This window comes from Myotis myotis, unplaced genomic scaffold (assembly GCF_014108235.1).
Source record: "Myotis myotis isolate mMyoMyo1 unplaced genomic scaffold, mMyoMyo1.p scaffold_m19_p_19, whole genome shotgun sequence".
Classification (NCBI taxonomy): Eukaryota; Metazoa; Chordata; class Mammalia; order Chiroptera; family Vespertilionidae; genus Myotis; species Myotis myotis.
The window spans coordinates 23,346,706-23,361,477 of NW_023416323.1; the positions used below are offsets into that span (position 1 = coordinate 23,346,706).

General features: G+C 44.0%; 1 protein-coding gene across 2 annotated transcripts; it reads right to left on the reverse strand.

Annotated features, from left to right (window-relative positions):
* Window positions 1-3,398: 3,398 nt before the first annotated feature.
* NUDT7 (nudix hydrolase 7) lies at window positions 3,399-14,185 on the reverse strand. Of its 2 annotated transcripts, XM_036346584.1 has the most exons (4): window positions 14,078-14,185; window positions 10,845-10,998; window positions 6,250-6,408; window positions 3,401-4,550 (listed from the first exon to the last, which is right to left on the reverse strand). In XM_036346584.1, the coding sequence occupies exons 1-4, from the start codon at window positions 14,167-14,169 to the stop codon at window positions 4,182-4,184; spliced, it is 774 nt and encodes a 257-aa protein (XP_036202477.1). In that variant the 5' UTR covers window positions 14,170-14,185; the 3' UTR covers window positions 3,401-4,181. The 2 variants fall into 2 exon arrangements, with proteins under 2 accessions (XP_036202478.1, XP_036202477.1); XM_036346585.1 differs by lacking the exon at window positions 6,250-6,408 and having other exon boundaries at window positions 3,399-4,550.
* Window positions 14,186-14,772: the final 587 nt, after the last annotated feature.

Consider the following 14,772-nt stretch of genomic DNA (forward strand, 5'->3'; position numbering starts at 1 on the left):
ATATGATCTTCTGGCATAGTTCAATTTTTTTGGAAAATCTAATAGGCTTAGCTCAATTATTTAAGTGGACCACACAAGTTATAGATTACTGGCATCTAGTTTAATGGGTTGACCACTGATCCCTGGCCCATTCACCACAGATCAGGGGAAGTCAGACTGAGGGCTCTCATGGTATGTGGACCTGTCCCTTCCAGGGTCGTGGCTGGAATAAACACAAAATTGTACATATATTAAACAGATATGCAGAGGGGTGCAATGGAGCGGTGTCCATGCTATAAGGTAGGGATGATTGGAGAAGTGAGCATAGAGGGACTGACTCCTAAAATCTGAGTAGTGTTCCATAGTGGAAAGCACAGGGAGGTGGCTGAGGGGTGATGGGAGGGCAGTCAACAATTCTGCATGGAAGGTGCACACAGAGCCCATTAAGGACTTCAGGTAAGACAACTGGACCTGGGATGAGCATTCCAGCGATTTTATCAAAACCTTGTGCTATTCTCATATAAGAAACCAACTGGAAACAAGAAAAAGACTTGAACTATATTTAACCATCTTGTCTAAGGGATGGAGGAATATTTTCCCGTCTCAGTCCTTTAACTGGAAAGTTGGCGCTATGCACAAAGTTGTTAAATTAACAAATATGCCAGCACTTTAAATTATTAATTGGTATGTCCCTTTTAATTAAAATCATCCTAACTAATGACTCATTTCACTGTGTGCAACACCAGCTGAATAAGCTGGAGGACATGATGAGGGTGTGAATTGTTTTTCCTTGCACCCATGGTGATTCAAGGGAAACATACACTTAACCTTCTAGTCTTGCCTCTGTGCCTATGCAATAAGCCTTATTTTGGAATAAGTCGATATAATACAAAGAGTATGGACTTTGAAATGCATACATGTGGCTTTGAAGGTTGGGGAAATATTTAACTTCTCTGATCCTCAAATTTTCCCATCTAAAAATGGGAATAATAATAGTACTCACTATTTGTTGAGATTTGTTGTGCAGGTTAAATGAAATAGTGAAAGCAAAGAAGCAGGTGTGTAATAGTCCCCATTGTCACTACCACCATCCTACTTACCTAGGATAGCATCTCCTCATCCATCAAGGCTCAGCTTAACCACCATCTCCTCTCGGATGTCTTCCCTGAGTCCCACATCTGTGCAGGTGTCCCGCCTCTCTTTTACAGTGTCTTTATCCCTAGCACATGGCTGTATCTGAATCTTCCATTACTTGTGGGCCGAACTGGGGTACCCAACTAATGGGAAATTGCAGTTATTTAAGACTGAAATAAGTAAGTGTTTTTTCTTTCAATGTACATGCAGTATATTTTCAAAGGACTACCACGTTAGTAGGACATAAACACTCAATAAATTGTTCGGATATAATAACATTAACAAAAAAAATCAGGTGTTTCTTTGGTCTAGATGTGCTGTGAGAAATATTACTGTGAACCAAGAGACATCAGGAACCTGTGATGGAACATGATGATGCTCTGAACTAGAGAAATGACAGTGATTATTATTATTGTTATAACAAATGCCACAGTTATAATAATATCATAGCTACTAGCTAATATGTAATTCAGCCCTTATATTTCCCAGGCAGTTCTGAGCATTTGGGCGTGCTTAAAGGGGTCACATATATTAGCTCCTTTAATCCCCTTCACATCCCAAAACAAAAAGTGTATTTCTCCCACATTACAGAAGAGGAAACTGAGGTGAGGCCTGTGGAGGAAGAGTAACTTGCTTAAGGTCCATGAGTAGGTTGATGCTGGAGCTGGGATTCTAATCCAGGCCTTCTGACTGCAGACGCAGGGGTCTTAACCATCTGCTTGCCAAGGCTGCGGGGATGCAAAGGAGAGAGTTGAGCTTTCTGGATGGCAGAATCCTCAGAATTTACAGATTTTAGGGACTGGAGAGAATAGATGTTTTGGGTTGTCTACCTAACTGACTTCAGAAGTTCTCCAACCCCACAGCCTGATAACTCAGGTGAGTCAGGGAGATGTATGCATAGGTGACCCAAGCTAGGCCCAATGAAGCTTTCGCCAAGGAACTGAGGACTGAATCAATGAGCTTCTGTTGATTTTCTATGTCCACATCCATCAACCCAAAACAGATGGTTAGTGTCACAATGTAACCGGAGGCAAAAGTGAAGTAGGTTCACAGCCTTTTGCTGTTGAGGTCACTGCCCAGTGCTATGCTTCTAGAGCCCAACTTGGTCTGTGATTTGTGTAGATTCCTTGGAATCAGCACTCTACCAATAACTTTCTTTTATTTGAGCCAGATTTTCTAGACTTCTGCTCCTTTTAACCAAAGGATGTTTAACTAGAACCTTGGACACAGATGTCATAAAATACACCACTAAAAAAGGAGGAGGAAACAATACCTCCATCGCTAAATATTTAGCTCCTTAAATTGAGTGGCCATGAGTGTCATCCAGATCGTAGACTTCGGCTAGGCCAACTCCTCTTAGAAACCAGGCAGGTCTGTGGAGTTCACAACAGTTCAGCAAGGCGACTTTCCTCACCGCCCGAGAGGTCAACAATCTGCCCGGCAATTACACTGCTGTCAGATTGTAAGCACACATTTGCAAATGGCTCTGTAATTGTTCAGAGACAATTTAGGCCTGTGCATGCAGGCCTCGTTACAGACTGTTAATGGGAACCTTACCCAACATCTGCTTTCATGGTTGGAGCCAGCTTTGTGCTGTTTCAACACTTACGGGTATAAAACAGCAGCGCGGATATTTTCCTCTGCCAACTCTCAGAAAATAAAAACTCAGCAGCACGGGCAGTCGCATGGCTGATGGATGGGTTTACAGCATTATTATAACATGATTGTCTTCAGCGATCACAGTCTTATTAAAAGTGGCTTGGCTTTCTAAAAATGTAGTAAGTCAGTAAGATGGGCAATTGCCAGAAGACAATCCAGGTTATGCTGCTCTACGCACCTGCTTCCCTGACCTCGTGCAGGATGGTTAATACCATAAACTAAGACATTCCTGTTAAATGTCAGGCATGATATATGGGGATGCCCATGTAAAAAGTGGAAGATCTCAAAGCATGCACTTCAGAACGTTTGTCTTTGTGACTTTTGACGTGGGGCATATCAGTGTTTTCCTGCTCTCAGCATCTTAAGGTAGACAACATCATTTCCCCCAATTGGTAGGCATAGCCCTTCATTACAGCTGCTCTGGATGACACCTGCTGAACCCCACCAACATCCAGGGGGTTCCTGTGCCTGTCACAGAGCCCTGTTACATGTCACAGCTCATCCCAAGTTCTAACTGCTGGCAAACACCTCAAGTGTGGGTGACTATCTACCTGGCCATTTTCAAGTGTTATAATATTTAGGGTTATAGCTCTGCTCAAAGTGACTACAAATTATCGTGGCAGAAAGGTAATAGGATTTATTCTTCTCCCATATAATAGTCCCAACTCCCACGTGAATAGTCCAGGGTGGCAGGTTGCTTTGCTCCACAGAGTCATTCGGAGATCCAAGCTCTTATGATCTTTTGGTTCTGCCATTTCTCTAGGAATGGTCTTCATCTGTATGGTCAAAGCAGGGGTGCAGATAAGCTCATGTTGCAGCTCATGGAAAGGGGAAAAGAGTCCAGGGAGGCTGGCTTATCTCTTAAATTGGAGATAACCTGCAAAGTCAACTTTCATTCACATCCCATTGGCCTAAACTAAGTTCTAGAGCCACATTTACCTGCAAGGGATTCTGGGTAATGCTATTTCTACCTGGGAGCTTTGGTCTCAGCTTCAACTCTACTGACACGGAATAAAGGGACAATAGATTTTGATGGCCAGCCAGAAATTGCTTCATATGTAACAGAAATATTACCTCTTATACGTAAGAGAAATGCTACATGGTTATATATTTAATAAATATTTATTAAGTGCCTACTGTGTGCCAGATACATTTTCTTACACATGTAAGAAAAATGGGGCTAATATATTGCGGGTGAAGTTATTCAATATCATAAACACATTTTCCACTTTTGCAAAACTTTTGCTCTTTCAGATAACAGAGGGCAGCTGGAAATAAGGCAAGGTTTTTATCTTCATATTGCCTGGAAAATATTAGCACCTGTCAAATTCCACCAGCTGGCATTATTGTTCCGCGGATAAGCACACACAAAGCTGCTTAGATAGTTATTTGGATGTTGGTCTCATAAATCATAACTTGCTTGATGCAGGTTTATAAAGCTTCAGGAAGGTTTCTTCCGAGGATGATGTTAGATCGTTGAGATTAAATTCAACCTCAAAGGTGGGTTTTTCCCCCAAAATAATTAAGGCAACGAACACAGCAAATTTTGCTGTTAGTCCTTTGATATAGTAAGTCACACCATCTTCAGGATTTGTGTACTCAAAGCAATGAATAATAAAATGATGACCAGATTGCGTCAGGTGATTCTGGTGGTAGGCATGTGGGTGCAGGAAATAGTCCAGAGGCACCAGGAACACTTTCTTCACTTCATCGGGATTCGGCTGGGCCTGGAAGTTGTGGTCTATGAACCCTACAACTGGTGTTATAAATGTATTTGTCTAAAAGCAGAAAACAAAATACACAAATTAAGAAGTGAAGAGATACTGTTTCAAATGCGAAAGTCATGCCGCTTCCATGTAAACTAAGAAAACAGGCTGGCCTGGCCAGCATGGCTTAGTGATTAAGCATCACCTATGAACCAGGAGTACCTGCCCAGGTTGCGGGCTCCATCCCCAGTGGGGCGGGGGCATGCAGGAGACAGCCCCTTAATGATTCTGTCTCATCATTGATGTTTCTATCTCTCCCTTCCTCTCTGAAATCAATAAAAAAAATTTTTTTTTTTTAAAGAAGGGAAAAAAAGAAGAAAGGCTGAAGTAATCAGTGCATAAGGTGGGCAGGGCAGGAGGAACTTGGCTACAGTTGTAAACTTTATGTTACCCATGAAATGTGGGGAGTCCCTGCCCTACATTAGCAGCCGCTGTGAGATAGCTCTGTAAATATTTTGTGAACATGAGAAGGCACAATATTTTGGAATGACAATTTGGCATTGTAAATTCGTGGTCCCTCTGACTTAGCAATTGCAGTTGTGTAAGTAAATTCCTACCAGTGAGAAAAGATACAAGTGCATCAGGTCCTCTAATAATCTCGTTCCATTATAACATTGATGAGATGCTGTGGGAACTTGGTTTATGTCAACTAGCCTAGGGTAAAATTGGCTTTGTTATGTTGTTCACTTAAAGTTGCAGAATCTGTTGACAATGTTAAGTAAGGACTTACTGCACAAGACTGAAGCATTATTTGCAATAGCCCAAAACTCTAAAGTTACCACCCTTCAATTGATAGACATTTAGGGTAGATCAATTAGAAGTATAGCCATATCCTATATAATAAAAGCCTAATAGGCCAAGTGTCCGACCATTGGACCGTTTGACCAGTCGCTATGATGCACACAGGCCACCAGGGGGCAGACACTCTGACCAGTAGGTTAGCTTGCTGCTGGGGTCCAGCCAATGGGGACTGGTGTGACAGGCTGGACATGCTCTGGAGCCTTCCCGTGGTCCCTCCGCAGACCCTATCATGCACTGGTGGGGGTCCCTCATCCTGGCCTGTGCCCTCTCACAATCTGGGACCCCTCAGGGGATGTCAGAGAGCTACAGGCCAGGTCGAGGGACCCCACTGGTGCACGAATCTGTGCACCAGGCCTCTAGTAATGGGATAATATGCCTCTTTAAAAAAATGCAATAGATAACTTTCCCTATAAATATAGAGAAAGTCATCTTATCAATAGAAAAATAACATAATATTAATTGTGGCATATTTCCATTTATGGAAAATTATATATATATATCTCCATATATGAACTATTTTACATAGCTCATATATTTATATGTGGGAGGATGTCTATTTACCTTCACAACTGCTTGCAAATAAATGTAGAGTGCTGTTAAGTGAAAGATTCTACTGGGAATTTTGGTGGGGAGGCCTGGGATTTAGTGAAAAAGTATCTACAGGATTCCACAGCACCCAGTTTGGAAACCACTGATGGAGTTCCCCTTTCTTTTCTGGATGGGGGAAGGGACCAGACAAAAAAAGGGGCTTGCCCAAGGCCACTTAGCTTATAAGGGCAAAGTCCACACAAGGACCAGTCTCTTGACTCTATGGACGGCACTCTCAGAGGTCAGGTTTGGCCACCCTGAAGCCAGTGGGTGCACTGGGAGCTCACGAGTCCAAGAAACCCAGTTCCATTCTAGCCCTTACATCAAACAGATACGGCACCAGACGGCAGACAACCTCCACCTGATGAGGACGCAGCCCCACTTCCTCCTGGGCCTCCCGGAGGGCCGTGGCCACATCATCCACATCCGTGGTTTCGCACTTTCCTCCAGGGAAGCAGACTTCTCCAGGCGACCGTCTCAGCTGGACAGTGAGAAACAGAACAGCACAGGGGAGTCCAATGTGGGAACCACTCACTCACTCAAAAAGCACTTACCGAACCTCTCTGCTGTACTACAGACCATTCTTACAGTGGTGGTAATATGTAAAGAACAAGGCAGAAAACATGTTTTACTTGAATCTTTTTATAAAAATGAGCTTTGAAAACTGCTCTCACTTCTGACTTTTCTCTATTTGCCCCTCCTCCCACCCCCCACCCCCCAAATACCATTCACACACAAACAAATTTATGTTGGGTGGGGGAGGGAGGCTGAAAGAAAGGATAAAGAAAAGGGCGATGCTACCAATAGATAACTTTTACTGAGTGCTTACTATGTTGCTTCACAGGGACTTTTTTTCACTGAGTCATCAGAACAGTTTTATAAGCTGTTTTTTGAAAGTTTTTTTTTTTTAAATGAGGTGAAATTCATAACATAAAATTAAACTAAACAATCAGTGACATTTAAAACATTCACAGCGTTACACAACTCCTACCACCATCCAGTTCTGGAACATTCTCATCATCCCAGAGGGAGACTGTACCCACCAAGCAGTGGAATCCCACTTGCCTCACCTCCCTGCCCTTACTTTCTGTCCCTATGGATTTACCTTCTTGCATATTCCCTGTAAATGGAATCATATGATGTGTGTGACCTTTGGCATCTGCTTTTTTTGCTTAGCGTCATGTTTCTGAAGTTCTTCCACATTGCACCATGTATCAGTACCTTTTTCCTTTTTATGGCCGTATAGTTTCCCACTGTATGTATATATTGTAATTTGTTTATCTAGCTTACCATTAATGGACATATAGGCTACTATAATATTATTATTTCCACTTTTTAAAAATACTTTTTAAAATTGATTTCAGAGAGGGAGAAGGAGATAGAAACATCAATGATGAGAATCATTGATTGGCTGCCTCCTGCACGCCCCCTACTGGGATCGAGCCTGCAACTCAGGCATATGCCTTGATTGGGAATCAAACTGTGACCTCCTGGTTCATAGGTTGATGCTCAAACCACTGAGCCACTACGCTGGAAATTATTTCCACTGTTAGATAAGGGAACTAAAGTTCAAAGAGGTTAAATAATCTGACCAGTTTCACATAGGGTGAGTAGTGGAGCTGGAACGTAACCCAGGATTTAATTCTAGAGCCATGCCCTTAAGCAGCACAGCATACGTTTATTAAGACATTACACAGAACATGCAGTCATCAGCACTGACCTGTGTCACCGCCCCCTACCTCTGCACAGACTAAAGGAACAGGAGCCTCTTTCCCTGCAAAGCCCCTTCCACATATATCCTTGATCCCATGACTCCCTGACTTCAGGAGAACCGTTTGTGTCTCCATTTGTAGCATCCTGAATAATTCCCCCCTTTTAAAAATCTCTGTCTTTAAAATGATTTCTCTCCTATCCTGGGCTAGAGGAGCACAACCACCACCGCCCCCCCCCCCCCCCCCCCACACACACACCCCCCTCTTCTCTCCTCTGCAGGACCAAACTTCTAAGCAAACGTGATCTCAATTTGTTTCACACTCACTCCTGCCAGTGCCCACCATCCTTTCTCTCCTGAACTTTCCAGGGGACCTCAAGGTCAGCAGGGGTCCTGGGTCTGCGTCTTCCCAACAGCGTGCAGTGCGGGTAATGTCTGTCCTCAGGGAGTTGGTCACATGAGCTGATGGCTGAAGTGCCTGGCACAGCGCCTGGCCCATGTTAAATATTTATTAATGAGAACTCGTAAGGACAATTCTTGACGTTTAGTAGCTAAATCAAAAGGTCATGCAGGCATTTTTAGCACTGGGGCCAATATACCCACGTAAGCTGCCATTATAAATTTTGTCATGTTCTACAGTTTAAAGTCCCATTTGGGCAAGCTTCTTGAAAATGAAAGAAAGCATTTTAAAGTTCCTCTCTGTTAATAAATCAGTAACAAAAATAGATTTAAAAAATCATGAACAGTGCAGGAATTGCTACAATACACAGAAACCTCACACGTCTTCACATCGATTGTAGACAAAAGTGTAGGTGAAAACCAGGTTGATGGACATGTCTCTACTGTCTTGACCATTCACCATCCAAATGCGTAAGAGACAGACCTAATGCTACATCACCTCTGAAAGCTTACTCCATAGTGTTAGCTCATTCAGCAGTGAGGGACCACTGACACACTGACATTGGCACCTGCAGGGGCCTACAGGCCTGATTTAATGACTATTTTAAATACTCGTAAGAAAATGTCATGCTGTTTTAAAGAAAATACATTCATAAAAATGATGATTCACAAACTGTCAGATCAGAAAGGGCCTTATCTAACTACATAAGTTTTTTCTTTCTTTTTTGTAAAAAGCATAATATTTTTATTAAATAAAACCTTATGAAATTCTACTCAAAAGCCAAATAAGGTTCCTGCCTAATTTCCTTAGACTTTCTTTCATCTATGTTTTTTTTCTTGAATTTCCTCTTGCCTGTTTCAAGCCCTAGAGAGCTGGGAGCAGAGAGAGGAGGGGGAAGAGAGAGGAAAGAGGAGAGGAGAGGAAAGGGGAGACAATGACAGGGGAGAAAGAGGAGAAGGAAGAGGGAGGAGCATGAGGAGTGCCACAGCCTTACCCTCATAACATTAGGCACTGTCTTCAGTCCCATTTTAGGAAGAAAACGGAGGCTCAGAGAGAAGAACTTTGCTCCAGGCTCCAGAGCTAGTGGGAGAGCCCACACCTGAGCAGGAAGGACTGATGACATGCTCCTCCTTCCCCATCTGCTGGGAGGAAATCCGTGGGCCCAGCTTGCATGACTCCAGGGAGGAGGCGAGCTCAGGTAATGCCTGAGGGAATTTCATGCCTTCACAGCCAGAGAGGCTTAGAGTCCGATTTAATTAGCTTTAAATACTTTTTTTTTAAAATATGACCTTTGCATATCGGAGTTCATGGTCTAAAATGATTCTCACTTAATAGTCAATAGACAAAGGTACTCTAGGTGAAACAGAGGTCAGACACCCGTTTTGGTCTTGTCTGGATTTTCTACATGATGGTTCAACTGATAATTAAAAAAGCATGCTTCTGCTGTATCTTCCGGCAGAGCTGGGAACAGACCTGGTCCCCTGGTTCCGCATTAAGTATCTCCCCTTGGAAACTTGATTGCCATCGTCTGACCCAGACAGGACAGAATCCACACAAGTCTAATACCAAATCCAGGAAACTTCAGCTGATATTTCAGCTTGCTTTTTCCCCCATGGAGATACTTTTGGTTATTCTGCTTAGAAAGACACTTTATTGTGGCCCATTTTCTTTTTTGTACTTGGACAATTTGAAATGACTGCTTCCCAACTTTTCCTCAGAAGTACCGCTAACAGCAAGGGACAGTGACCATACCCAGGTGTGTACCCAGGGGAACTCCATTCCCACCCCAATATTGTTTTTAAGTTGAACAGTTATCTTAAAAACCTCAAGCCATGTCTGCTAATGGCGCTAATGATGATGACATCTGAAACTTATCGAATCCTTGCCAAGTGCCCGGCTTGTTTTAGAAGCTTTACCTTTGTTACCCTGTGAAATTCTCACAGCGGCCCTATTAGACAGGTGTTAATATTTTGTCCTCATTTTGCAAGTGAGGCTGCAGCACACAGAGGAGAACTAAGTCACACAGCTGACAAGGAGAGAGCCTGCATTCAAACATGGGCAGCCAGCTTCAGGGCCCAGACTGTTAACTTCAGTGCTACAGAACTTTCACGTTATACCTGCGGTGGGATTGGTCTAAAACAGTGGCAAACTGTCCCTCTTCTCCCCACCCACCCATTCCTTCGAGGACAGGGGACAAACTCTAGAGCAGTGGTTCTCAACCTTCCTAATGCCATGCATGACCCTTTAATACAGTTCCTCATGTTGTGGTGACCCCCAATTTCATTGTTACAAATTGAACATAATTAAAGCATAGTGATTAATCACAAAAACAATATGTAATTATATATGTGTTTTCCGATGGTCTTAGGCGACCCCTGTGAAAGGGTCGTTCGACCCCCAAAGGGGTCACTACCCACAGGTTGAGAACCGCTGCTCTAGAAACATTTGTGGTTATCACAAAGGGGTGTGTGTGCGTGTGTGTGTTACTGTCATCTAGTAGGTAGGGGCCAGGGATGATGCTAAACATACATCCTATTATGCATAGGGCAGCTTCCACAACAAGGAATTATCCAGCCTAAATGCCAATGGCACCACGGGTAAGAAACCCAGGTCTAAAATTATTCTAAATTACTTACTTTTCTTTCCAAAAAATGTCCCCAAAATGCCATGCTATCCTGTGGCCCCTCAAACATCACAATTCTGAAAGTCCATTTGGGAATCTCTGGCCTCAAAATGTGTGCAAGTGACAACAGTTCCTGGGGATTTCAAATGTCCTGCTTTAATGGCAGAACCTCTTGTCACCTACCTTCTCTGACCGGAGGGTGAACAACAGATGAAGTTTTCCTTCTTTAGCCAACAACGGTAAAAGGATGGAATATTTACTAGACGACAAGTGAGAATATTTGGTCCCAACATCATGCTTTTTTAAGCGGGCCTTAGCATCCTCTATCAAACTGTTTCTAAAAGGGAAATAAACGAAACATTATAGTACCAGCGTTATAGTAAAAATCTCCTTGTCCTGCCTATGTTTCTGTTTTGCTGTGTATCTTGAGGTTTACCATTTCTGAGTCTCGGTGTACTTTTCAATAACATGGCAGAAATAATAATAACAAAAATCACATGATTTTTGGCAAGATAAAATGAGGCAAAAACCTACAGTTTCACTTTCCAATTAACCGCAGTTCATCTTAGTCCAAAATATTAAATTAAATATTCCAGAAATAAACAATTCATAAGTTTTCAGTATGCGCTGTTCTGAGTAGGGTGATGAAATCTTGCACTGCCCAACTCCATCCCACCTGGAACATGAGTCATTCCTTTATCCAGGTGTCCAAGCTGTCTATGCTACCTGCCCATTGTCATTTAGTAGCCTTCTCGTGATCAGATGCAATGCTTGTGTTCAAGTAATATAAGGGTTACTTGAACAATGGTCCCAAAGCACAAGAGTAATGATGCTGGCAATTCTGATATGCCAAAGAGAATATGTAAAGTGCTTCCCATAAGGGAAAAGGTAAGTACAGTACAATAAGATATTTTGAGACCACACTTACATAATTTTTATTACAGTATATTGTTATAATCATTCTATTGTATCATTGTTGTTAATCTCTTACTCTGTGTAGGAAAAACCATTATAATATATATATATGGTTTGGTACTATCTGCAGTTTCAGGCATCTCCTGGGGGTCTTGGAACGTATCCCCCATGGGTGAGGGGTGGAACTATGTACTAAGAACACAGTTTAGTACACAAGTTCATTTGAAAACTAAATTTAAATTATGGTAAAATACTTTTTAACAATGCAGTAGTTAATTATCAAAATCCATAAATATAAGACAGGTTTGCTAAATAAGTCATTGTAAGGTCAGATCATTGTAAAGTTAAGAACTTTCCCTTAATCTGGCCCTTATATGTCATGTTATCAAGCATTCCTTTTATCAAATACTCAACTGTTATCAAATATTCAACTGCTTTATAACAGTGGTTCCCAAACTTTAACAGCAACAGAATCCCCTAGAGCAGTAGTTCTCAACCTGTGGGTCGCCAATCTGTGGGTCGTGACCCCTTTGGGGGTTGAACGACCCTTTCACAGGGGTCGCCTAAGACCATTGGAAAACACATATATAATTACATATTGTTTTTGTGATTAATCACTATGCTTTAATTATGTTCAATTTGTAACAATGAAAATACATTCTGCATATCAGGTATTTACATTACGATTCATAACAGTAGCAAAATTACAATTATGAAGTAGCAACGAAAATAATTTTATGGTTGGGGGTCACCACAACATGAGAAACTGTATTCAAGGGTCGCGGCCTTAGGAAGGTTGAGAACCACTGCCCTAGAGGGTTTGCTGGGCCCACCCCAAACTGTGACTCAGTAAGTGTGGGGTGGAGCCTGAGAGTTAGCATTTATATCAAACTCCCAAGTGATGGTGATGTTGCAGACCAGGGGAACACACTTTGAGAATATACAAGTATTGGGATTTATGACCACAAATGGTGCCCTGAATCCATGACTGTGAATTTGTTTTGGTCCCTTTGAACGGTGTATTTTGTTGCTGGTTTGTGTAGTGGGTTAAATAGTGTCCTCCCTAAGCCACAAATCTGACTTGGAAACAGAATTTCTGTAGATGTAATTAGTTTAGGACTCAAGATGAAACCATCCTGGTTTTAAGGTGGACCCTAATTCCAATGACTGGTGTCCTTATAAAAAGAGGAGCGGACACAGAGAGACAGATACACACACAAGAAAGAAGGCCAGGTGAAGACAGAGGCAGAGACTGGATGTGCCGCTGCCAGAAGCGAAGGAACACCAGAAGCTGCCACAGGCCAGGAAGGGTCCTCCCCTAGAACCTGGCAGGTTCTTGATTTTGGACTTCTGGTTTTCACAACTGCGAGAGCATAAACTTCTGTTTTGTAAGCTACCCAGTTTGTGGCACATTGTTATTGACAACCCAAAAAACTAACAGTTTAATTGTAATTTTTCTATGGGAAAGGCAGTTTTGCAGAGTGGGCAAAATCAGATGTGGAAGTCAGCTAGAACAGGTTTCAAAATGCTTAGGCATGACCTCTCTGAGCTCCCCTTCCCTCATCTGTGACATGTTTGAAAGTATGTATGAGGATTTAATGATATAACTCATATACGGTGGCTGGTACTCAGCTAGTGGCCTATGAATGATGACTACTGTCATAAATGTCTCCATCATTAAATGCGCAGTTGTTTGTGGAAGCTGTTTGCTATTTTATGCCTCTTTCTACTGGCAGGATGCCCCCTAAAAGTGGTTGGATAACCACAGTGAACTGCAAAATAACGACCAAAGGCTTGAAAGGAGTCAGAGTGCTGGGAACGCCAGGGAGGCATCCAGAAGAGGAAACGGGCCTGCCCAGTGTGGCTTCTAAGAGGCCCCAGAACTAATCAGAGGGTCCAGCAGATGCTAAGTCTGCAAAAATGTGTCTGTCCACATTAGGGGCTGATCCTGGGAATAATCACCATAAAAACACCAACAAAAAAGTAGCAGCCACCCTGTTCTGAGCATGGGCTTATCCCCACACTCTTGCCTTGCTTTTCTCTTTTCATCCTCACACCAGCCCGGCGAGGTGAGCGCCTAATCTGGTCCAGAACCAGAGAGGTTACGTAACTGAGACCCAAGGCCACGACTGGGAGTAGCCACCGGGGGACTTGAACCCTGGGTTGCCAGCTGCGGGCTGGGTTTCCAGAGGTCGAACTCTGGAGACGCCTGGAGCAGAAGAGGTGAGCGGCTGGGCAGGGAACGCCTTGGGGGAAGGGGGGTGGGGACTACCCATGATGACAGGTGTTAACTCAAGATGCCAGAGCCCGGCTCCGTCCGGGGCCGGAGAAGATGCAGAGGTCCCTGGACCCTGCCGGCGGCCAAGGAGGTGAGGGCCTCGAGTGCGGGCTCGGCAAAAGCAATCGCGGGTAAAAGGCCCCTACGACCCGCGGCCCGCGATCAGCTCGGCCCCGCCCCGATCAAGGCCGGCTCAGCGTGCCAGGGGCCGGGGAGGCTTTACCTGACTGTCTCCGGAGGACAGGGTCGCGACATTGTTCCGTGAAAGTTTGTTTCCAGCCGGTGACTCCTCAGAGTTTCTGGGCGGCCGGGCATGCGCAGAGGCAGTTGGTCTGGGGAGGGGCGAGGGGCGAGGCCTAGGGATGGACAGGAGGCGGGGCCTAAGTCCAGAGACGGTGATGGGGCGGGGCCTAAGTCCAGAGACGGTGATGGGGCGGGGCCTAAGTCCAGAGAGGGTGATGGGGCGGGGCCTAAGTCCAGAGAGGGTGATGGGGCGGGGCCTAAGTCCAGAGTCGGTGATGGGGCGGGGCCTAAGTCCAGAGACGGTGATGGGGCGGAGCGTGGGGAAGTGGGCGGGGTCTGGCGCCGTAGGCGGAGAATCCGGGCGGGACGACACGTGAGGGCGGGGCTTAGTGCAGGGCCTTCCAGGTCTCGGGAAGCGGTTTCTGCCCCGCTCCTTGCTCTGCCCTTGGAACAATGGGCATGTGAGGAATTCTGAAACTGAAAATTGTAAAAAAAGGAGAGAAAAAATGAAAATGCAGTGCTGGTGAGTTGAGAGGATTCTGACACTCGTGTTTACTGTTGTTAGGAGGTTAAGTCGGTTCCATTTTTCTGAACAGCGGTCACACGCATTTACTGAGCACCTACTGTGTGCTGGGTACAAATCCCACAGCTGGCAAAAACACACGTGGAGCTTAC